A 24972-nucleotide genomic window follows, 5' to 3' on the forward strand; every position below is an offset into this window, starting at 1 on the left:
CAACCATAAAGGGCAATGGGCTCTATGACTGATTCAATTATTTTTAGCCAGATCCTAATTGGTATGTTGAAATTTATGTTCCTTTTGATGGCATAGAATGCCCTTCTTGCCTTGTCTCTCAGATCATTCACAGCTCTGTGGAAGCTACCTGTGGTGCTGATGTTTAGGCCGAGGTATGTATAGTTTTTTGTGTGCTCTAGGGCAACGGTGTCTAGATGGAATTTGTGGTCCTGGCGACTGGACCTTTTTTGGAACACCATTATTTTGGTCTTACTGAGATTTACTGTCAGGGCCCAGGTCTGACAGAATCTGTGCAGAAGATCTAGGTGCTGCTGTAGGCCCTCCTTGGTTGGTGACAGAAGCACCAGATCATCAGCAAACAGTAGACATTTGACTTCGGATTATAGTAGGGTGAGACCGGGTGCTGCAGACTGTTCTAGTGCCCGTGCCAATTCGTTGATATATATGTTGAAGAGGGTGGGGCTTAAGCTGCATCCCTGTCTCACCCCACGACCCTGTGTGAAGAAATGTGTGTGTTTCTTGCCAATTTTAACCGCACACTTGTTGTTTGTGTACATGGATTTGATGATGTCGTATGTTTTACCCCCAACACCACTTTCCATCAATTTGTATAGCAGACCCTCATGCCAAATTGAGTCTCTCTCTCTCTCTCTCCATCTCTCTCTCTCTCTTTCTCTCTCTCTCTCTCTTTCTCTCTCTCTTTCTCTCTCTCTCTCTCATATGCAGTCATCCTCATGGCCTGTTATGACTGAGAGGCTGCCATCATGATTGGAGGATTGTTCATCTACAACCACAAGGGGGAGGTGCTGATCTCCCGCGTCTACCGCGATGACATAGGGTAAGTCCACAGAGTAGTGGAGCACGGTATACTGGAAACTTCAGTACTTTTTCAATATAAAAAAAACGGTTCGGTACTAGCATTTTTGTTACGTTCGGTACGTCTGTCAAGTGTGTCTCAGATGATTGAGAGAATCAAGTCTATTTATAAAAACAATGAACTCTTATTTTACCAGGTAAGTTGACTGAGAACACATTCTCATATACAGCAACAACCTGGGGAGAAGAGGGGGGATGAATGGGCCAATTTGTTAACTGGGGATGATTAAGTGGCCATGATGCTATGAAGGCCAGATTGGGAATTCAATCCCGGTGTCCTGGCTAACACCCCTACTCTTACGATAAGTGCCATGGGATCTTTAGTTACCACAGAGAGTCAGAACACTTGTTTAACGTCCCATCCGAAAAGACGGCACCCTACACAGGGAAATGTCCCCAATCACTGCCCTGGGGCATTACCAGTTCCAGCAGCATCTGGTCTCCCATCCCCTTTATAGCGTGAGGGCAAAGTGCCTGCTCCTCTTAATCATTCATTGCTAGGCTGTGTGGGCTGCATTGTTAGCTCCCCACTCATGCTGCACAAACACTTGAATAATAGAAGATGTAGAAAAGTTGAAACTGTTAATTACTGTTCGCAAAACAATGTCCATACAGGCTAGAACACTTTTACAATGTGAGACTATACTTGTGGCTTCCTGCTTTAATTGTAGGGTTACTTTCCTTGCTAGCTTACAGCTGAATTCACTAACCTAGTACATTGTTTGTGATAATTCAAAATATACTGATTTGCTAATTGTCACCAAAAACTTTATTCATAAACTTTTTCAAAAACTCATTCAGTTCTTCGTCTCCCTCACCTCCGGTCTGGTTTCCACTAGATTCCATAGCCAGATTCTGCCTTGTGAATGACGTCATTACTTTCTTAGAGACAGTGCAAAATGTTATAAAAGAAGAGCTTGCTGCTTCTATGCAAATGTTGATCAGTACAATAAAATAATGTTGTCCTAGCAGTTGCCAATAAAATAAGTACTAAATGGAAGGAAGGGATTGTTTGTCGTCCATAGCCCCATGAAATCGTCTCAAACAAGCTCAATAACTCAATGCATGCACACACTCCTGCATGCATTTACCTGTATTATGAATAGACCTAGGCAACATCTTGATTTACCCAGTTTATCAGTAGATACATCAAATAAAATAAATGACCATTATGTTATTTTGTAGTTAGATTGGTAAAAACAAAATCAAATTGATTGTATGATTGTATAATTGATTAATGTATGATAGTAATATAAACAAATAGTAAGAGAAGCTTAGGCCTAGCCCCAAAAAGATAGAGATAAGCCGGCAGCATGCTACGACACCGACAGGCATTTCTTTATCCTTGTCAGATAGGCCACTGCGTCTGCTTTACAGATATAGGCGTACAGACGGAGGCTAATTCGTTCATTTTCTATCCAATTATATATTTTTTTAGATAAGCATTATATTGTTCGATTCTAGGAGTAACTCTGGTAGGCCTGAATGGGTCTCCCTCACCTCAAGTTCAACTGTCAGAGTCAGTTGGAGCGCCGGGGTGCACTGCCTTCATATCGTAGGCCCGGCAGTAGGGCTATAGCCTAATTATAGCCACACCACACAAATCCGTCACAAAAGTTTCAAACTTTATTAGGTAATATCAAAAGTAAGTCAAGTCCATTGTTTATAGGGACAATACAAGCAGACTATTATATTGCAGCAAACACAACATTACATATGGAACTTAATTTGGCAACAAAAAAAATGTCTCAACAGAATGGTTTAAAACAGGTTATACACTGAGTACAAAACATTAGGAACACCTTCCTAATATTGCGTTCCACCCGCTTTTGCCCTCAGAACAGCTTCAATTCGTCAGGGCATGGACCCTACAAGGTGTTGAAATCATTCCACAGGGATGCTGGCCCATGTTGACTCCAATGGTTTCCACAGTTGTGTCAAGTTGGCTGGATGTCCTTTGAGTGGTGGACCATTCTTGATACACACGGGAAACTGTTGAGCATAGAAAAACCTAGCAGCGTTGCAGTTCTTGACACACTCAAACCGGTGCGCCTGGCACCTACAGTGGTTCCTTCTTTAAAAGTTGCGAGCGTACACCGCGGGACTTAGAGGTATCCAGCGTCACGGCTTCATTGCTCCAGACCACCGCAAGGGGGAGTCGAGTGGTTCCAATGACGAATTTGACGTTATGCCACCCGTCGCTGGTGACTTTCTTCAGCAAAGATGGCTGACAAAACATTACGGTGGAAGCAAATGTAAGTAATTATAAGGTCATAACAAGTCAAGCAAAAATATGAATATGTTACTTAATATAGAGACAAACGTTTGTGCATATTTTTTTGTCATAATGTTAATTTACAAAAATCGTTATTTAGCAAGTTAGCTGACTAGCTAACATTAGCCAGCTGATGATGCAGATAAAGTAACATACAGTTGAAGTCAGAAGTTTACATACACCTTAGCCAAATACATTTAAACTCAGTTTTTCACAGTTCCTGACGTTTAATCCTAGTAAAAATTCCCTGTCTTAGGTCAGTTAGGATCACCACTTTATTTTAAGAATGTAAAATGTCAGAATAATAGTAGAGAGCATGATTTGTTTCAGACTTTATTTATTTCATCGCATCCCCAGTGGGTCAGAAGTTTACATACACTCAATTAGTATTTGGTAGCAGGGTCAAATGTTTCAGGTAGCCTTCCACAAGCTTCCCACAATAAGTTGGGTGAATTTTGGCCCTTCCTCCTGACAGAGCTGGTGTAACTGAGTCAGGTTTGTAGGCCTCCTTGTTCGCTCACACTTTTTCAGTTCTGCCCAAACATTGTCTATAGGATTGAGGTCAGGGCTTTGTGATGGCCCCTCCAATACCTTGACTTTGTTGTCCTTAAGCCATTTTGCCACAACTTTGGAAGTATGCTTGGGGTTATTGTCCATTTGGAAGACCCATTTACGACCAAGCTTTAACTTCCTGACTGATGTCTTGAGATGTTGCTTCAATATATCCACATAATTTTCCTATCATGATGCCATCTATTTTGTGAAGTGCACCAGTCCCTCCTGCAGCAAAGCACCCCCACCACATGATGCTGCCACCCCCGTGCTTCATGGTTGGGGTGGTGTTCTTCGGCTTGCAAGCCTCCCCCCTTTTCATCCAAACATAACGATGGTCACTATGGCCAAACAGTTCTATTTTGGTTTCTCCAAAAAGTACGATCTTTGTCCCCATGTGCAGTTGCAAACCGTAGTCTGGATTTTTTATGGTGGTTTTGTAGCAGTGGCTTCTTCCTTGCTGAGCGGCCTTTCAGGTTATGTCGATATAGGACTCGTTTTACTGTGGATATAGATACTTTTGTACCTGTTTCCTCCAGCATCTTCACAAGGTCCTTTGCTGTTGTTCCGGGATTGATTTTCACTTTTCACACCAAAGTACATTCATCTCTAAGAGACAGAACGCGTCTCCTTCCTGAGCGGTATGGTGGCTGCGTGGTCCCATGGAGTTTATTCTTGCGTACTATTGTTTTATAGATGAACGTGGTACCTTCAGGCGTATGAAAATTGCTCCCAAGGATGAACCAGACTTGTGGAGGTCTACAATTTTTTTCTGAGGTCTTGGCTGATTTCTTTAGATTTTCCCACGATGTCAAGCAAAGAGGCACTGAGTTTGAAGGTAGGCCTTGAAATACATCCACAGGTACACCTCCAATTGACTCAAATTATGTCAATTAGTCTATCAGAAGGTTCTAAAGCCATGACATAATTTCCGGGAATTGTCCAAGCTGTTTAAAGGCATCTAAACTTCTGACCCACTGGAATTGTGATACAGTGAATTATAAGTGAAATAATCTGTCTGTAAACAATTGTTGGAAAAATGATATGTGTCATGCACAACGTAGATATCTTAACCGACTTGCCAAACTTATAGTTTGTTAACAAGATGTTTGTGGAGTGGTTGAAAAACAAGTTTTAATGACTCCAACCTAAGTGTATGTAAACTTCCGACTTCAACTGTAGCCAGCTAACTATTTACTTGCTTATTGTGTAGTGGAGGATAAAAATAACTGTATGCCTATGGATGTGTAGCTAGCTACAGTATGTAGCCGATCTGTGTATGGACCCTAAAACGTTAGGTTCTGAACTAATATTCATACCAATCGATCAACCTCAGCTATCATAGTTGTATCAACTTCAAGTCTGAATGGCATTAATGCAGCCTATGGATAGAGTAGAATATAGTAACTTTATTGTGCCAAGGATGCAAGTCCTATATACATGTACTGTAGTTTTTACCGCGCATGAGATCCCCCCCCCCCCCCCCCCCACATTGAAGCCTGTACATTGAATATATTCACTGATCATGTACTCTTCCTTGGCAAATAAAGGTGCGGTCCAGGTATGAATCGCCGTGAGAATTTTTTTCTCCAGTCTTATCCAACACCAGGTGTATATCGATTTGACTTTCTACTTCAAAGAAAACCGTATAGATACTGGGAAATCACCAGAAGACTGGAGATTCTCCAACACAATCTAAAGCAGCAGATGTCATTTTCAGGATACATCAATAAGCACAGAGCTTGTATTGTGGTTGTTCATTAGGTGATGGGAAATATGCAATATACATACAAAATAATATACTTACCTTCCTTGAAAATCCAAAGATGACAATGTTGTATCTTGAAAAAAAATTGGAATTAAAAATGAAATGTTTAACCTATTAACCTGCTTCATTATTTATGTATTACCAGTTGATGAAGAACAAATCCAATTTCATACATCATTAAACATTTGTCTTCAAATAAATAAGAATAAAAAAGTTAAAATCTCTTATTAGATTTGATGGAGACATTATATCTTAGTACCTTTATCAATTTATGATTTGTACAGTGAGGGAAAAAAGTATTTGATCCCCTGCTGATTTTGTACATTTGCCCACTGACAAAGAAATGATCAGTCTATAATTTTAATGGTAGGTTTATTTGAACAAAACCTCCACCATACACCAGTGGGTAATGGTCAAAATGGAGGGTTGATAGCGAAATGTTGTTTTCAATAAAAAAAAATCTCAATATATTTTTGGGGAATAAAATGCATAAAGTGTTGCGCTCTATTACAAAATATTTGATTGCAATTCTTTTCACTTTGAAGCCTCGTTTTTGCTTTCAGAACAGTTCTTTTTGATTGAAAATAAAAAAAGTTGCTTTCAGAACAATTATTTTTGATTGAAAAGTTTTGCTCTCGACAAAAGACACAAGTGTACCTCCATAGAAAATAACAATTTGCCTGTGAATAACCAGACCTTCATACAAACTTGCTATGCAGAATTCTTGACGCACAACCGAAGGTGCTGCCATATCGTGCCAGCATGCCCACAAGCGAGCCACTCAGGTGGAGAATGACACGCGGAAGAGGGCGAGGAACGAGATGGGAGTAACATCAGTTTGTTGCAAGTTGGTGAGGGGGGCTAATAGCTGAACAATAGACTATTCAACCTTTACTAAAGAATAGTCTTTTAGCCGAGCTAGGTGTGAAAACCCCCCCTCCTATCACAGGCCAGATTTGCCCTAACGACCAATAGGGAGTTTGAGCACTGATTATTCTTTTGGGTCCCAATGCACTACTGTGTCTCTAACTGACAATGAATGGGCAATATAAACCAAATAATAAACTGATAATTGTGCACGAGTTCAATTGAAACAAGCATGGAGCAGGTTTCCCGATGTCCTGCGCGCTATCGACTGTGCACCAAAAGCATGCTCAAGCCGCAGAGTCGATAGAGCGCATCCTCACAGTAGCTTGCTACTCAATGTAATAAAGTAATGGCTTTTCAATTAAGTTACCTTACACGTTATGTTGGCTGACAATTTGTTAGCTACGCTGTCCTTACGAACCACATAGCATATCATTACAGCAGTATGTACCGGTATGTTAGCTATCTACCTAACGTTAGTAGTTATACATCAAACTTCACAGTATATTAACTATAGGCTATCTAAATACCCATTGACTTGATTATTCCCGTCATTGTTAGCTTAGCTAAAGGGTATAGTCGTTGTGTGTTCGCAATGGACTTTCGGGTGCTTTCGTAAATTCGCTCTGGCTATCTAATCCAATTTCAGAGCACCCTCGCCTGGGTGTACCAGAGCGCAGAATAATTCATTTGCGAGCGCTCGACACCCGTTGAATATGGCCGGTGTCAGTAAACGTCGGCAAAAAATCAGAATTAAATTGTTTCCAGCAGCACAGTTAATCAACAACGCTCTGGTTAACACGGAAACTGCCTAACCAGCTCTGCTAGGGCGAGTAAAATGGTCAGTGGTCTCATTTGTGTCTGGAAGTAGCTAGCAAGCCAGCCAATGTCATCTTGGGTGCTTGACTGCCGTTGTAAGGCCAGAACGCTCAAATCAACCCTACTCCTCGGCCCGAATGTCCAGTGTGCGCTCCGAGAGCGAAACGGTCTGAATTTACAAACGGACAATCTGACAGCGCTCTGAATTTATGAGCGCAGGCACTCCAGATTTGAATTTAACTAGGCAAGTCAGTTAAGAACACATTTTTATTTACAAGGACAGGCTACTCCTTCCTCCCCGTCTGGGAATTGAACCCCGGTCCGGTCTCCCGCGTGCCCTGACCGCACGACACAGGGATTCTTTAGCTAAATATCCCAGTACTGTACTGCCGACCGTCACGTTGTACATATTTTCCATTCCATCCTAACGGAAACCTAGAGGGTTTTTTGTTTTTTCTTGGAATGAAAACACCATAATATTAATTGAATTAATTAAGCAAGTACCAGTCAAAAGTTTGGACACACCTACTCATTCCAGGATTTTTCTTTATTTGTACTATTTTCTACATTGTAGAATAATAGTGAAAACATCACAGCTATGAAATAACATATGGAATCAGTTAAGAACAAATTCTTAATTACCAGGACAGCCTACTCCTTCCTCCCCGTCGGGGAATTGAACCCCGGTCTCCCACGTGCCCAAATTCTTTAATACAGACATGGCCTGCTCTCCCTTATGTAAGGAATTAGTAACTTGCACCATGTTTACTGCAGTATGTATTGAAGGCTATGTTTACTTGTCAGACTGCACAGTAGCCTAATAAACAAATGCAGGTGGCTTATATCTTCTAAATGCTTTATTATCCAAATGTAAAAGCATATACTGTACAGTACTGTATTTCTTCATCAGCATCTTTATGCTTTCGTTAATAAAATAATGATCAAAATACTCTTTCAAATGCAGATGTTGATTTAGTTATGTATCCATAACTAATTACTGTGGGAATAAATATAACTAATTTACAGAAATATTGGAGCAAAGTTGTCTCATGAAGGCAAACCATTTAGAATCCTCCAATCCTCTTATGCTGGAGCCTACTCCCGACCATCACCTTGCACCGTACCATTTTTTCCCCATTCCATCCTAATGGAAACCCTGAGGGTTTTGTTTTTCGTTTTTCTCGGAATAGAAACACCATAGTATTAATCACATTTTTTAAGCCAAATTTCTTAAAATCAATCCCATATACTATGTTATTACAAGAAAGGTTTTCAATTCTCTGGTAATGCCAATGTAGAAGACTATCAAATGTTTCTCAAATATGCCCTCTGGTGGTCAAACTAGCAATAACTTGCAGTAACAGAAGAAATGGCTGAGGATGAAATAACGGGCCACAGAATGCTGCAGCAGCCTGCAAGGTGTGCTGCGGTATGACACAACTTTTAAAGGAGCAACCACTGTACTACCATACTCCGTTCAAAAGCACTTCAATATTTACTTGCCCATTCACCCCATCCTTGAACAAGTCTCCTCCCCTTCATCTACACCAGTGTCCACCAACCTTTTTTGAGTCGATCACTTTTTGAGTCCTCCGTTGACACTGACCAAAAGGGGTCACTGTCTTCTAGCTGATGGCAACTCGAGTCGCACCGCATTATTTCTGCGTCATGCACAAATTCATGTTGTTACTCCTATGACCAGAGAAAGTTAAATATTCCTTAATATAAAAAAGACACAAGCTGCTAATAATGATGCAAGCCTATCGATACACTTTCCTACTCATTCATTGTAAATTGGGGACACGTCGCTTACCCGGCGCGCAGGACAGCTCAATCAGGTGCACCAACCGCATGAGACTAATTTAAAATTGTAACGCGAGGTTTATCGTTGGTTTTTTTAACAGAAATGTTTGGCCATCGACTAGGAATGCTTTGGAGATCGACCGGTTGGTGACCACTGATCTACACTGATTGAAGTGGATTTCACAGGTGACATCAATACAGCTTTCACCCGGGTTTCACTTTTTTCATTCTCAAGGGAAGAGCAGGTGTTCCTAATGTTTTGCACACTCAGTGTAGCGCAGCGATTATCAACAAATGCTAGTGCCGACCGCACTCAACAATTGACAGCAATCGGTTAATGTTATTTATTTGACACCAGGCTTACATATAACTTAATAAGGAGCAAACAATTAAAAAGACAGATCTCACTTAATTTAGCCAACAAAAATGTCTCGACAGAATGAAACACAACAAGTACATATTTTAAAGAACTAGTTTAGATTAATAAATAGGCCTACAATAATAATAATAATGATAAAACAAATAATTATGAATATGAAAATAAATGTCCACTACAATATTGTCGACTACATTCCTCTTAGGCTATAGGCAAACTATTTTTTTCCCCCCTATGTCTTTTGTTTTACCTCAATGAAAAAGGCCAAGGCTTCACACTCTCTCTCTCTCTCTCTCGCAGCAGGCGCAATGCATGTAAGGCAGCGCATAAGAAGTGAGAGAATGGTGCTTAAGCATGAAATCGGGATGCTTGCTACAATTTTATTTCATAGCTTTGCTTTGTTTTGCCGGTGTTACGTTCTAAATATCAGAGTAAGAACTCAACGGACATTATGAAAGCTTTAACCAAGTTGATTCATCCCAAAGGACCGAACAGCTGAACAGACAAAGACATATTCACACAAGCACTGATATTTAACCCGTTCTCCTATGCGGAGTCTCCTCCTGCACATCTGTACAGCCAATGCATCTCTGTTGCTAGACAGAACCATAGTGATATCTGTTCTTCCTCACTTCATCTGACCTCTGCCCAAACGGCTCACTCCTCCCCAACTCACGGCTGTCATGGTGACTGGTACCAGACTTTCTCTTCACCCAGAGGATCCCTCCCATATGATCCCTGATGGCTAGCAATAACATATCCTGAAATCATGAAAACGTTATACATGACCCTTTCTCCCTCAGTGACATGAATAAGTATATTTTATATTCTCAGACCCCAACACCGGCTAATGGAAACACTGGTGTGCTTGCACCCGCCCTTCGTGTATCTCTCCCGAACCCTCTGCCCATTTTCATTGTCCATCTCCTTTCCCTCTTCTGCTCCTCTTCATTTTTTCTGTTTCTGTCCACCATTTTTGCTGGTGCCATTTCTCTCCATGTCCATCGTCTTGTCCATTGGCTACCGTAGGAATAGGTAAGATGATATGCTTGCTTGGCAACTGATCATCTCCTGACTGCAAGTGTCTTGCCGGGCCTGCCAGCTGCAGTGACAACCCCTTATTAAAGCCGGGTTTCTTTTTCTCCAGATGTAGGCTACATTCCCCTTTACCGGTTCTTTTCTCCCGTGCATCTCATGGTCCTTTTTCACTCTCCCCCTCTTTGACAGTTCAATCATCTCAAATCTTTACTTGCCTAATGCAGTTAAATGTGTCTAACACTCTGTTCCTCTTCTGTGTGTGCTTGCTGCTCAAGGTCTAGCTTTTGAACGTCTCTAACGACCCCCTCCTTTTCTTTTCTGTATTTGTGTATGCAGGCGCAACGCGGTGGATGCGTTCCGCGTGAACGTGATCCACGCGCGGCAGCAGGTGCGCTCGCCGGTCACCAACATCGCCCGCACCAGCTTCTTCCACGTCAAGCGCTCCAACATCTGGCTGGCGGCGGTCACCAAGCAGAATGTCAACGCTGCCATGGTGTTCGAGTTCCTCTACAAGGTATATTTATTGGTGTTGTATGTATTGGCTGGCGCAATAGAATGTTTCGTCCTTGGGGATTGATAAAGAACGGTCCTTATTTTATCTCATCTTAAGATGTGCGACGTCATGACGGCCTACTTCGGCAAGATCAGCGAGGAGAACATCAAGAACAACTTTGTGTTAATCTACGAGCTGCTGGACGGTAAAGGAAGCCTTTTCTTTTGCCACTCTTTTAGGATATCGTCTGGAAAGAGTCATCTTGAAAGAGCAGAGCTGATGTGTCAGTCATCTAATGTTGCTACTGTGTGTGTGTGTGTGTGTGTTAGGGATGGGCATTTGAATTGATTGCAGTATTCAAATAATATATATTTTTTTAAAGTGGATATCCTGATAATTGAAATGCATGTTTTAAATATGATATATATATTTTCTTACTTCAATGGGGGGCGCTACTCAGGAAAGAGCCGGTGCACTCTGCTGGCGGGGGAGGGGCGGGAGAGGGGCGGGGTCCCTACCAGACCAAAAACCAATGTCCGTGGATGTGGAAATTGAGGCCGGTCCGGAACTGCACCAAAAAAAGGGCGTCGGTCCGTGCTTACTGTGGTGTAGTCTACAGTGTTGCCTGAAATTGAATTTTGTTGATGCCCATTTATGTGGTAAGCCTACCGTTTGTAAAACACCAAAAAACAACGTCCAAACAGGAACAAAAAAAGAAGTCTGTTCCTGCTTACTAGGTTGTATTGAAGTCTGTTCCTGCTTACTAGGTTGTATTGAAGTCTGTTCCTGCTTACTAGGTTGTATTGAAGTCTGTTCCTGCTTCCTAGGTTGTATTGAAGTCTGTTCCTGCTTCTTAGGTTGTATTTTTTACCTCACCTTTATTTAACCAGGTAGGCTAGTTGAGAACAAGTTCTCATTTGCAACTGCGACCTGGCCAAGATAAAGCAAAGCAGTTCGACACATACAACAACACAGAGTTACACATGGAGTAAAACAAACATACAGTCAATAATACAGTAGAAAAATAAGTCTAAATACAATGTGAGCAAATGAGGTGAGATAAGGGAGGTAAAGGCAAAAAAGGCCATGGTGGCGGAGTAAATACAATATAGCAAGTAAAACACTGGAATGGTAGATTTGCAGTGGAAGAATGTGCAAAGTAGAAATATAAATAATGGAGTGCAAAGGAGCTAAATAAATACAGTAGGGGAAGAGTTAGTTGTTTGGGCTAAATTATAGATGGGCTATGTACAGGTGACAGCTCTGACAGCTGGTGCTTAAAGCTTGTGAGGGAGATAAGTGTTTCCAGCTTCAGAGATTTTTGCAGTTCGTTCCAGTCATTGGCAGCAGAGAACTGGAAGGAAAGACGACCAAAGGAGGAATTGGCTTTGGGGGTGACCAGTGAGATATACCTGCTGGAGCGTGTGCTACGAGTGGGTGCTGCTATGGTGACCAGTGAGCTGAGATAAGGCGGGGCTTTACCTAGCAGAGACTTGTAGATAACCTGTAGCCAGTGGGTTTGGCGACGAGTATGAAGCGAGGGCCAACCAACGAGAGCGTACATGTCGCAATGGTGGGTAGTGTATGGGGCTTTGGTGACAAAACGGATGGCACTGCATCCAGTTTGTTGAGTAGAGTGTTGGAGGCTATTTTATAGATGACATCACCGAAGTCGAGGATCAGTAGGATGGTCAGTTTTACGAAGGTATGTTTGGCAGCATGAGTGAAGGATGCTTTGTTGCGATATAGGAAGCCGATTCCAGATTTAATTTTGGATTGGAGATGCTTAATGTGAGTCTGGAAGGAGAGTTTACAGTCTAACCAGACACCTAGGTATTTATAGTTGTCCACATATTCTAGGTCGGAACCGTCCAGAGTAGTGATGTTGGACGGGCGGGTAGGTGCAGGCAGTGATCGGTTGAATAGCATGCATTTAGTTTTACTTGCGTTTAAGAGCAGTTGGAGGCCACGGAAGGAGAGTTGTATGGCATTGAAGCTCATCTGGAGGTTAGTTAACACTGTGTCCAAAGAGGGGCCAGAAGTATACAGAATGGTGTCGTCTGCGTAGAAGTGTATCAGATAATCACCAGCAGCAAGAGCAACATTATTGATGTATACAGAGAAGAGAGTCGGCCCGAGGATTGAACTCTGTAGAGACTGCCAGAGGTCCGCACAGGCCCTCCGATTTGACACACTGAACTCTATCAGAGAAGTAGTTAGTAAACCAGGCGAGGCAATCATTTGAGAAACCAAGTCTGTCGAGTCTGCCAATAAGAATGTGGTGATTGACAGAGTCGAAAGCCTTGGCCATGTCGATGAATACGGCTGCGCAGTAATGTCTCTTATCGATGGCGGTTATGGTGTCGTTTAGGACCTTGAGCGTGGCTGAGGTGCATCCATGACCAGCTCTGAAACCAGATTGCATAGCGGAGAAGGTACGGTGGGATTCGAAATGGTTGGTAATCTGTTTGTTAACTTGGCTTTCGAAGACCTTAGAACGACAGGGTAGGATAGATATAGGTCTGTAGCAGTTTGGGTCTAGAGTGTCACCCCCTTTGAAGAGGGGGATGACCGCGGCAGCTTTCCAATCTTTGGGAATCTCAGGCGATACGAAAGAGAGGTTGAACAGGCTAGTAATAGGGGTTGCAACAATTTCGGCAGCTAATTTTAGAATGAGAGGGTCCAGATTGTCTAGCCCGGCTGATTTGTAGGGGTCCAGATTTTGCAGCTCTTTCAGAACATCAGCTATCTGGATTTGGGTGAAGGAGAAATGCTGGGGGCTTTGGCGGGTTGCTGTGGAGGGTGCCGGGCAGTTGACCGGGGTAGGGGTAGCCAGGTGGAAAGCATGGCCAGCCGTAGAGAAATGCTTATTGAAATTCTCAATTATAGTGGATTTGTCGGTGGTGACAGTGTTTCCTGGCCTCAGAGCAGTGGGCAGCTGGGAGGAGGTGCTCTTATTCATCATGGACTTTACAGTGTCCCAGAACTTTTTTGAGTTAGTACTACAGGATGCAAATTTCTGTTTGAAAAAGCTAGCCTTGGCTTTCCTAACTGCCTGTGTATATTTGTTCCTAACTTCCCTGAAAAGTTGCATATCACGGGGGCTATTCGATGCTAATGCAGAACGCCACAGGATGTTTTTGTGCTGGTTAAGGGCAGACAGGTCTAGAGTGAACCAAGGACTATATCTATTCCTAGTTCTATTTTTTTTGAATGGGTTATGCTTATTTAAGATGGTGAGGAAGGCACTTTTAAAGAATAACCAGGCATCCTCTTCTGACGGGATGAGGTCAATGTCATTCCAGGATACCCCTTTCCAGGTCGATTAGAAAGGCCTGCTTGCAGAAGTCTTTTAGGGAGCGTTTGACAGTGATGAGGGGTGGTCGTTTGGTCGCAGACCCATTACGGATGCAGGCAATGAGGCAGTGATCGCTGAGATCTTGATTGAAAACAGCAGAGGTGTATTTGGAGGGCGAGTTAGTTAGGATGACATCTATGAGGGTGCCCGTGTTTACAGATTTGGAGTTGTACCTGGAAGGTTCATTGATAATTTGTGTGAGATTGAGGGCATCAAGCTTAGATTGTAGGATGGCCAGGTGTTAAGCATGTCCCAGTTTAGGTCACCTAGTAGGACGAGCTCAGAAGATAGATGGGGGGCAATCAATTCACATATGGTGTCCAGGGCACAGCTGGGGGCAGATGGAGGTCTATAGCAAGTGGCAACAGTGAGAGACTTGTTTCTGGAAAGGTGAATTTTTAGAAGTCGAATCTCGAATTGTTTGGGTACAGACTTGGAAAGTAATACAGAACTCTGCAGGCCATCTTTGCAGTAGATTGCAACACCGCCCCCTTTGGCAGTTCTATCTTGGCGGAAAATGTTATAGTTGACAATGGAGATTTCAGGGTTTTTGGTTGTTTTCCTAAGCCAGGATTCAGACACGGCTAAGACATCCGGGTTGGCAGAGTGTGCTAAAGCAGTGAGTAAAACAAACTTAGGAAGTAGGCTTCTAATGTTAACATGCATGAAACCAAGGCTTTTACGGTTACAGAAGTCAACAAATGAGAGCACCTGGGGAGTGGGGTTAGGCACTGCAGGACCTTGTCGGACAATGTCGGCTCACTATGGAATTTTATGAATGCCCATCTACGTGGTAGGCCCACCATTTGTAAATCAGGCCATTGTGTTTGCTTTATTTTGTCCTGATTCCTGTGACTAATCAATTTGGCTATTTATCTCTGAATATCAGCTACCCAACTTTATCAGGAGTTATCGTGAGCCTATTTGCAATATGTTTACACGGCGGGAAATCCAGAAGTTATTTTCCTTTTCGCTATGATTAGCTTGTTACAAAAAAATCCTGATTGATACCACTGATCATGACAATGGGGTGAAACTCCTGGACAACAGTTGTGATTGTCCATGCCATAATGTCTATTTTACTCTGACCTGTCTTGTCTTGAGGATATGTTGCTTTGTTAACAGCAAAAAAATGTATTTGATTGTGCACTATTTAGGTGAGGCTATTTGATCTGGAGAAACCTGCGTGATGTAAAAAGTGTCCGTCTCATTACATTGTCATACATTTTATCTCCAGCCTGTAGGCTTCAGAAAAGGCCACATACTCTTTCTACCATATCCTATATCTGCTACATGATTGATGTTAGAATGTTTTGGGACTGAACGTTGGTGGAGCGCTGCGGACATGCATCTCTCCAACAGCACCCTGGAGAGGTGTGCTGGGAATAAGACAAGCTAAATTATTTTGCGCCCCTGCCTTTGACAAAGTGGGTTACTGCTTATGAAAGGCCGGCATCAGCACTCACCTAAAAAACCCATATTGCACTGGTTGAGAGAAATTGTCATTGTTTTTTTGGCAGAATTATGTGAGGTTTTATGTGTTGGAGGTGCGTCTTAGTTCAGCTTAGAAAATGCTGCCCTCGTCAATCTGCCTAATGAGCGGGCAGGCTGTAACTATAGCGTAACATAATCACATCAATAAATTGTTTATAACAAACCCTGAACAACATTAAATGAAGTATAAGTGTACCAGAGAGTCTTTAGTAACGTTTTTTTGTTAAGCATTTATTACAGCAGACTGAAAATAGTTGCAATCGTTAATGAATACAATTTCTGAAATGGAACGGTTTATTTAGCTAATTATTCAAGGCTCGCATTGTTTTATTTAAAAACTCAAATGCTTGATTGCATTTCAAATCATGAATGACTCGTATGACTCGTGCTGTGTGATGACATTGACAAATAAATGATTGATGGATACAGTATTGAAATGTCTAAGTAAGTTACGGTATTAACACATAACAGGATGTGTGGTTAGAATTACAGCTCCATGGTGGTTATACAAGGCCTACTAATGATAATGACATTACCTACAGCTCCATGGTGGTTATACAAGGCTGCTATACTAAGGTCTACTAATGATAATGACATTACCTATAGCTCCATGGTGGTTATACAAGGCTGCTATACTAAGGTCTACTAATGATAATGACATTACCTACAGCTCAATGGTGGTTATACAAGGCTGCTATACTAAGGTCTACTAATGATAATGACATTACCTACAGCTCCATGGTGGTTATACAAGGCCTACCAATGATAGTGACATTACCTACAGCTCCATGGTGGTTATACAAGGCTGCTATACTAAGGTCTACTAATGATAGTGACATTACCTACAACTCCATGGTGGTTATACAAGGCTGCTATACTAAGGTCTACTAATGATAATGACATTACCTACAGCTCCATGGTGGTTATACAAGGCTGCTATACTAAGGTCTACTAATGATAATGACATTACCTACAGCTCCATGGTGGTTATACAAGGTCTACTAATGATAGTGACATTACCTACAGCTCCATGGTGGTTATACAAGGTCTACTAATGATAATGACATTACCTACAGCTCCATGGTGGTTATACAAGGCTGCTATACTAAGGTCTACTAATGATAATGACATTACCTACAGGTCCATGGTGGTTATACAAGGCTGCTATACTAAGGTCTACTAATGATAATGACATTACCTACAGCTCCATGGTGGTTATACAAGGCCTACCAATGATAGTGACATTACCTACAGCTCCATGGTGGTTATACAAGGCTGCTATACTAAGGTCTACTAATGATAATGACATTACCTACAGCTCCATGGTGGTTATACAAGGCTGCTATACTAAGGTCTACTAATGATAATGACATTACCTACAGCTCCATGGTGGTTATACAAGGTCTACTAATGATAATGACATTACCTACAGCTCCATGGTGGTTATACAAGGTCTACTAATGATAGTGACATTACCTACAGCTCCATGGTGGTTATACAAGGCTGCTATACTAAGGTCTACTAATGATAATGACATTACCTACAGCTCCATGGTGGTTATACAAGGCTGCTATACTAAGGTCTACTAATGATAATGACATTACCTACAGGTCCATGGTGGTTATACAAGGCTGCTATACTAAGATCTACTAATGATAATGCCATTACCTACAGCTCCATGGTGGTTATACAAGGCTGCTATACTTAGGCCTACTAATGATAGTGACATTACCTACAGCTCCATGGTGGTTATACAAGGCCTACTAATGATAGTGACATTACCTACAGCTCCATGGTGGTTATACAAGGCTGCTATACTAAGGTCTACTAATGATAATGACATTACCTACAGCTCCATGGTGGTTATACAAGGCTGCTATACTAAGGTCTACTAATGATAGTGACATTACCTACAGCTCCATGGTGGTTATACAAGGCTGCTATACTAAGGTCTACTAATGATAATGACATTACCTACAGCTCAATGGTGGTTATACAAGGCTGCTATACTAAGGCCTACTAATGATAGTGACATTACCTACAGCTCCATGGTGGTTATACAAGGCCTACTAATAATAGTGACATTACCTACAGCTCCATGGTGGTTATACAAGGCTGCTATACTAAGGTCTACTAATGATAATGACATTACCTACAGCTCCATGGTGGTTATACAAGGCTGCTATACTAAGGTCTACTAATGATAATGACATTACCTACAGGTCCATGGTGGTTATACAAGGCTGCTATACTAAGGTCTACTAATGATAATGACATTACCTACAGCTCCATGGTGGTTATACAAGGCCTACCAATGATAGTGACATTACCTACAGCTCCATGGTGGTTATACAAGGTCTACTAATGATAGTGACATTACCTACAGCTCCATGGTGGTTATACAAGGCCTACCAATGATAGTGACATTACCTACAGCTCCATGGTGGTTATACAAGGCTGCTATACTAAGGTCTACTAATGATAGTGACATTACCTACAGCTCCATGGTGGTTATACAAGGCTGCTATACTAAGGTCTACTAATGATAGTGACATTACCTACAGCTCCATGGTGGTTATACAAGGCTGCTATACTAAGGTCTACTAATGATAATGACATTACCTACAGCTCAATGGTGGTTATACAAGGCTGCTATACTAAGGCCTACTAATGATAGTGACATTACCTACAGCTCCATGGTGGTTATACAAGGCTGCTATACTAAGGTCTACTAATGATAGTGACATTACCTACAGCTCCATGGTGGTTATACAAGGCTGCTATACTAAGGTCTACTAATGATAGTGACATTACCTACAGCTCCATGGTGGTTATACAAGGTCTACTAATGATAATGACATTACCTACAGCTCCATGGTGGTTATACAAGGTCTACTAATGATAGTGACATTACCTACAGCTCCATGGTGGTTATACAAGGTCTACTAATGATAGTGACATTACCTACAGCTCCATGGTGGTTATACAAGGCTGCTATACTAAGCCAACTAATGATAATGATAAGATGATTACCATTCATAATAATTGTACTAATATGGAGGTCAAGAAAAAGGACTGTTATGGTTATCATTATAAATATGATTTCCCTGACAATTTGGAGCAATGTAAGCAACACTTAATAAATAAGACCAGAGCGGATGTTCTATCGTAAAATAGCCTCAAACCTTTATATCAGCACAACAAATATTAAAAACAGCCGAATTTGTGCAATTGTGTACTTGACGTTGTTGCATTAGGCTTGGTTGCTCTCGGAATCTGTAGGATATTAAACAAACAGTCAAACGGGCAACAGAAGCAGGATCTGTCTTATATCCGTAGATTTATATTGCTGATTTTATAACACCACACCCATTTAACAGTTAGGCTATTGATTTGATCTATTGATCTAATTAAGTCCGGGTTTCTTCTCCTCACTTCTCTTAGACAACAAGGCAAAGGCTGTTTTCTCATCTCCACATTCTGCTGCGGCCTCTACCGCGTTGTTCTCAACACCAATATGCCAGTTCATTAACTTTGCTATTATGCACAGAGCAACATGGTCTAGGAAAATGCGCCAATTCAACAGCGCAGTGATGCGTTTCAGGACTGTGGACAGCGACCGCTATCCAATGATGGAGAAAGTGCGTTTGTTATCTATTTGTTATTAGTGTCGCACCCTTGTTCTTATGTAATATAACCATATAAAATTTCAGTAGCACGTCTTAGACTGGTGGACTGTGTCACCCCCATGTTCTCCACAATGGGTCAGTCCACTCAGCGCGAATCAGACTGGTGTCTAGTACACCATTCTATATCTTTTTGCCACTGCTCGACTAAAGAAATCTCGCTCGACCAACAGCCTATCGAGCAAACAATCGACTAGTCGGCTAAATGGGGTCAGCCCTAGTCGCAATATCACATAGATCATTTTTTTTTGGACAGTCTTTTCATTGTAAAAATAGGATTTTTATCCCTCCCAAAAAGTATACTTTCGAATACTAAAATCGATGAAGATATTAGAATAGTTGAAGAACTGTGCCCATCCCTAGTGTGTGTGTGCTCTCAATTGCAGCGTCTTATTTCCCCCCAATCGTTTTACAACAACCTTACAAACTTTGCAGGAATTCCACACAACCGTCATGCCACATCCTGAAGTGGTTCTCTCGTGCCGCGGACAGCCTCTCTGCTGTGCTGTTGTTTTTTTACGTTTAGATTTTTTGTGACTTTTAAAGCAAGAAAATCTCAACCTAAAGAAAATATAGCGCCGGCAGACGTCGAGGTGTGCTGTGTGACGGTGACAGACATTGCAGACTTGCTAATATCCACTCAAGATATTGGTGATATTATTATGATTGCTTTTCTTTTCAAAAATTACTTTTTACATTTTTTTTTTTTTTAAGAAATGTTTTATACAGATAGTGACATAGACACAACCTCTCCACTATAATTCTAAGGCAGTTGGCCAGATTTAAAACCTATGCCCTGCCTGTGCATGTGTGCCAGAGCCTGCGGCATTACCCCTACCCCAGCCAGGCCACATATTTGTTTTCTTTAGGTGAATAGCAAAATACAGAAAATGCAGCAGTGGACATGTTTTAAAAACATACAAGTACAACTTTCTTCTGATATATGATGTTTGGGAAGGACAGAAAACTTTTTGGACTTAAAGAGGGTAACGGTTGGAAACAACCCCTCTCTTCCCCTGCAACCGTTTCCCAGATCGTCACTCATGTTCAACACGGTCTCTGAATTTACCTGGTCAAATAATGGTTACATAAAATAAGATGGTGTCTCTTTGGGAGCCCATCTGGTGAGCTCATAGCAGAAGTGTGTGTGGTCTCACGCTCACCTTGTCCCTTGTAGAGATCCTGGACTTTGGCTACCCCCAGAACTCGGAGACTGGCGCACTGAAGACCTTCATCACTCAAACGGGCATCAAGAGCCAGGTGGGCACCATGACCATTATTTTAAGATATCTCTCATCTCCAGTTTGGACTGTGTGGTAGTCACACTGTGGTATACCTTTTCAGCTGTTGATGTTGGGAATGAGGGATGGCTTCGGTCAGAGCTGATGACAGTGATGAATTCGATGTAGACTTGTGTAATGTATTTTTCTCTCGCTCGCTCGCTCTATCTGTATGTCTCTGTCTCTCTCCCTGTCTCTCTGTGTCTGTCTCTGTCTTTGTGCTACGTGGCTGCCGTTTATCCCTTGGTCATTTCATTCTCCAGCACCATGTGAGTACTCTCCCTTTTGATTGGTTGTTTAAAGGCAGACTCGGCTGTTTCACATCTTGCACAGTGGGGTGACTGTCTCCTTACGGATATATGACCAACATATTGCCGAGTCCAACTTTACATATTGAGTTGTCGTTAGAATTACCCAGGTCAAAAGTGTTTCGGGCATAACAATCTGGCATGGGGCGACAGGTAGCCGAAAGGTTGCTGGATTGAATCCCCAAGCTGACGAGGTGAAAATGTGTCGTTCTGCCCCTGAACAAGGCAGATAACCCACTGTTCCCCGGTAGGCCGTCATTGTAAATAAGAATTTGTTCTTAACTGACTTGCCTGAATAAATAAATTACATTCTCATATTCTCTCTGTCCCTACTTTTCTTCCTCACTGTCCTTTTACCCTCTTCTCCATCCCTCTTCTCTCTTTCCTTGTCCTCTGTCTGTCGATCCCTTTTTTCTCTACTCCTCCCTGTCCTTTTCGTCGCTGTCCTCTCTGTCCATTCCTCCTTTTTACCCTCTTTCCTTGTCTTTTTCATCTCTTTTATCAACCACTTGTTTCTCTCTCCTCCCTGTCCTTTTCCTCTATCTCTATCTCTCCTTTTCTCCCTCTCTCTGTCTCCAGTCCAAGGAGGAGCAGTCTCAGATCACCAGTCAGGTGACTGGGCAGATCGGCTGGCGTCGCGAGGGCATCAAGTACCGTCGCAACGAGCTCTTCCTGGATGTGCTGGAGAGCGTCAACCTGCTGATGTCTCCACAAGGTAATACCGATGTGTGTGTTTTGCAGCAAAGACTTTGTAACACTGCTGTACTGAAACAAATCAACAAAGACAAACGTACACTGGACTCGGGTCTTGGGCCTTGCTTGAATTAATACATTCTATTGGACATGTTTGGAGTGGTTGAAAAACTAGTTTTAATGACTCCAACCTAAGTGTATGTAAACTTCCGACTTCAACTGTATTGTCATTTTGGAGTTACTTTTATTGTAAATAAGAATATGTTTCTAAACACTTAATGTGGATTAATGTGGATGCTACCATTAATGTGGATTAATGTGGATGCTACATTAATGTGGATGCTACCATGATGACGGATAGTCCTGAATGAATCGTGAATAAAGATGAGTGAGAAAGTTAGACTTACAAATATCATACCCCCAAGACATGCTAAAGCTGTCACCATTACAATAACAGAACAGGTTAGCATTTTTTGAGGGGGGGGGGGTTATGATATTTCTGCGTCTCTCTCACTCATCATTATTCAATATGTTAGCATCCACATTAATGTAGAAGTGTTTAGAAACACATTCTATTCTTATTTACAATAAAAGGGACTCCGAAATGACAAAATACATTATTTACTGGTCATCAGTTTACAATTGGCTCATTCATCCCCCTCCTCTCCCCTGTAACTATTCCCCAGGTCGTTGCTGCAAATGAGAACGTGTTCTCAGTCAACTTACCTGGTAAAATAACGGTAAATAAATAAATAAATAAAATTTGTATTGGGCACAAAAATTCAAACAAGTTTGTGGAGTCACAATCTTGATGTAGTCATTGCGTGCAAGGAATATGGGACCAAATACTAAACTTTTGACTACTTTAATACACATGAACTACTTTAATACACACTTTAATACACATTTAATACACAGAATTTGTCCCAATACTTTCAGTCCCTAAAATGGGGGGACTATGTGCAAAAAGTGTTCTGTAATTTCTAAACGGTTCACTCAAAATGGATGAAAAAGACAGTCTGCATGTTAACCTCAAAGTCATTGTAATGTTTCAAACTCATAGTGCTGGAGTACGGAGCCAAAACAACATAGTATGTGACACTGTCCAATACTTTTGGAGCTCACTATATATGCACAATATACAATCACCAAGACTAGACCAGGTCAGTGACCCAATGATCTATCACGATCTCACATTACAAAGACGAGGCTACTAGACTTTACAGTCGCGGCCAAATATATTGTCAACCTTGCGCTTTTTTTGTTGTAAAAATGTCCCTATTTCTTCTAAAATAAGTTGAAATGGAAAAACACTTTTGGTCTCCACACCATGTTATTGGATTTTCAGCATTGCAGAACCAAGTGCATTTTTGTAAACTCAATCTAGAAAATAAAGACAAATGGCATGAACAAAATTAGTGGCACCCCGGAGCTAGTACTTAGTTGCACAGCCTTTGGCCAAAATTACTGCAGACAAATGCTTCAATGAGCTTGCTGTACCTTTTCTGCTATCAATTTGGCAGCAACAAACTGCTCGAATTCTTTTTTGAGAGGTGCCCTCCACCAGATCTCGCCAAAGGTTTTGGATGTGATTTGAACCATTTCTGGGTGGTTTTTGATATGTGTCCTGCTGGAAGACCCACAACCTTCGATGGAGACCCAGTTTCTGGACACTGGTTTGAACATTGGACTCCAACACCTTGATAATCTGCTGATTTCATGATGTCTTGCACACTTTCAAGACCCCAGGTACCAGAGGCAGCATAGCAACCCCACAATTAAAAAGTGTAGACTTAAAGGTGCCAGTGTTGTGATTGGCTGTGATTTTTGCCTATTGAGTCCTCCCGCCGAAGCGGCATCTGTTGTACAAATGGGAAAGCTGTTCTCACTTTCTGGCTGTGTTATCTAGTGGGAAATCCTGTGTAATATCCAGGTTGCTAAAAGTCTCCACTGTATGCTCAATTTCTGTTTATGTGAGAAATCAAGCACTGAATACTGTAGGGAATCATTGTACCATCTAAATCGAAATGACAGAGCGATTTCCGCTAGATAACACAGCCACAAAGTCAGAACAGCTTTCCCATTTTGACAACAGATGCCGCTTCGGCGGGAGAAATCAATAGGCCAATATCACAGCCAATCACAACACTGGTGGTTAAGTAACACCTGTGAAACACTATCATTACACTATTACTGCAGATATATTATAATAATATATTATATTATTTTCTGAAATTACAATACAAAAATGAAAAATGAAAATGGAAATTTCCCCCGATGCCTTGAGATGGATGAAATCATACCTTGAAGGCAGAACTCAGTGTGTCAGAGTGAGCAATGAGCTGTCGCCCACTCTTAGCTATGATGTGGGCGTGCCCCAAGGGTCAATAGTGGGGCCCCTCCTGTTCAGCCTGTACATTAATGATCTGCCTTCTGTCTGTACTGGGTCTGAAGTTCAAATGTATGCAGATGATACAGTGATATATGTGCATGCAAAGAGCAAACAACAAGCTGCACAAGAACTCACTACTGTAATGGTCCAGGTTACAAAGTGGCTCAGTGACTCGTGTTTGCATCTCAATGTGAAAAAAACTGCTTGCATGTTCTTCACAAAGAGGGAAACAGATGCTACTGAGCCAGATGTCTATGTGTCAGGGGAGAAGCTCCAGGTGGTATCTGATTTTAAGTACCTTGGCATCATACTTGATTCCAACCTCTCTTTTAAAAAGCATGTGAAAAAGGTAATTCAAATAACCAAATTCAACCTAGCTAATTTCCGATTTATACGAAATTGTTTGACTACAGAGGTAGCAAAACTGTACTTCAAATCTATGATACTCCCCCACTTAACATACTGCTTGACTAGTTGGGCCCAAGCTTGCTGTACAACAGTAAGACCTATTCAGTCTGTCTACAAACAGGCTCTCAAAGTGCTTGATAGGAAGCCCAATAGCCATCATCACTGTCACATCCTCAGAAAGCATGAGCTCCTGAGTTGGGAAAATCTTGTGCAATACACCGATGCATGTCTTGTATTCAAGATCCTAAATGGCTTGGCTCCCCCTCCACTCAGTATTTTTGTTAAACAGAAAACCCAAACATATGTCAGCAGCAGATCCACAAGGTCTGCCATGAGAGGTGACTGTGTAGTTCCCCTAAGGAAAAGCACCTTTAGTAAATCTGCTTTTTCTGTGAGAGCTTCCCATGTCTGGAATACACTGCCATCAGACACACATAACTGCACCACATATCACACTTTCACAAA

General features: G+C 41.7%; 1 protein-coding gene across 4 annotated transcripts in view; it reads left to right on the plus strand.

Moving 5' to 3' along the window:
- The window catches only part of LOC129832122 (AP-2 complex subunit mu), a 58283-nt gene that overhangs the window by 23198 nt on the left and 10113 nt on the right, over positions 1–24972 (plus strand). For 3 of the 4 annotated variants that reach the window (XM_055895905.1, XM_055895904.1, XM_055895907.1), the window contains 5 exons: positions 748–859; positions 10732–10909; positions 11006–11093; positions 20604–20686; positions 21594–21729. In XM_055895905.1, the coding sequence (XP_055751880.1) occupies positions 786–859; positions 10732–10909; positions 11006–11093; positions 20604–20686; positions 21594–21729 (559 nt within the window). In that variant the 5' untranslated portion in view covers positions 748–785. Of the gene's footprint in view, positions 1–116; positions 174–747; positions 860–10731; positions 10910–11005; positions 11094–20603; positions 20687–21593; positions 21730–24972 lie in introns of those variants that run through there. The other variant, XM_055895906.1, reaches the window with a different exon arrangement.

The sequence above is a fragment of the Salvelinus fontinalis genome, chromosome 33 (genome assembly GCF_029448725.1).
Source record: "Salvelinus fontinalis isolate EN_2023a chromosome 33, ASM2944872v1, whole genome shotgun sequence".
Classification (NCBI taxonomy): Eukaryota; Metazoa; Chordata; class Actinopteri; order Salmoniformes; family Salmonidae; genus Salvelinus; species Salvelinus fontinalis.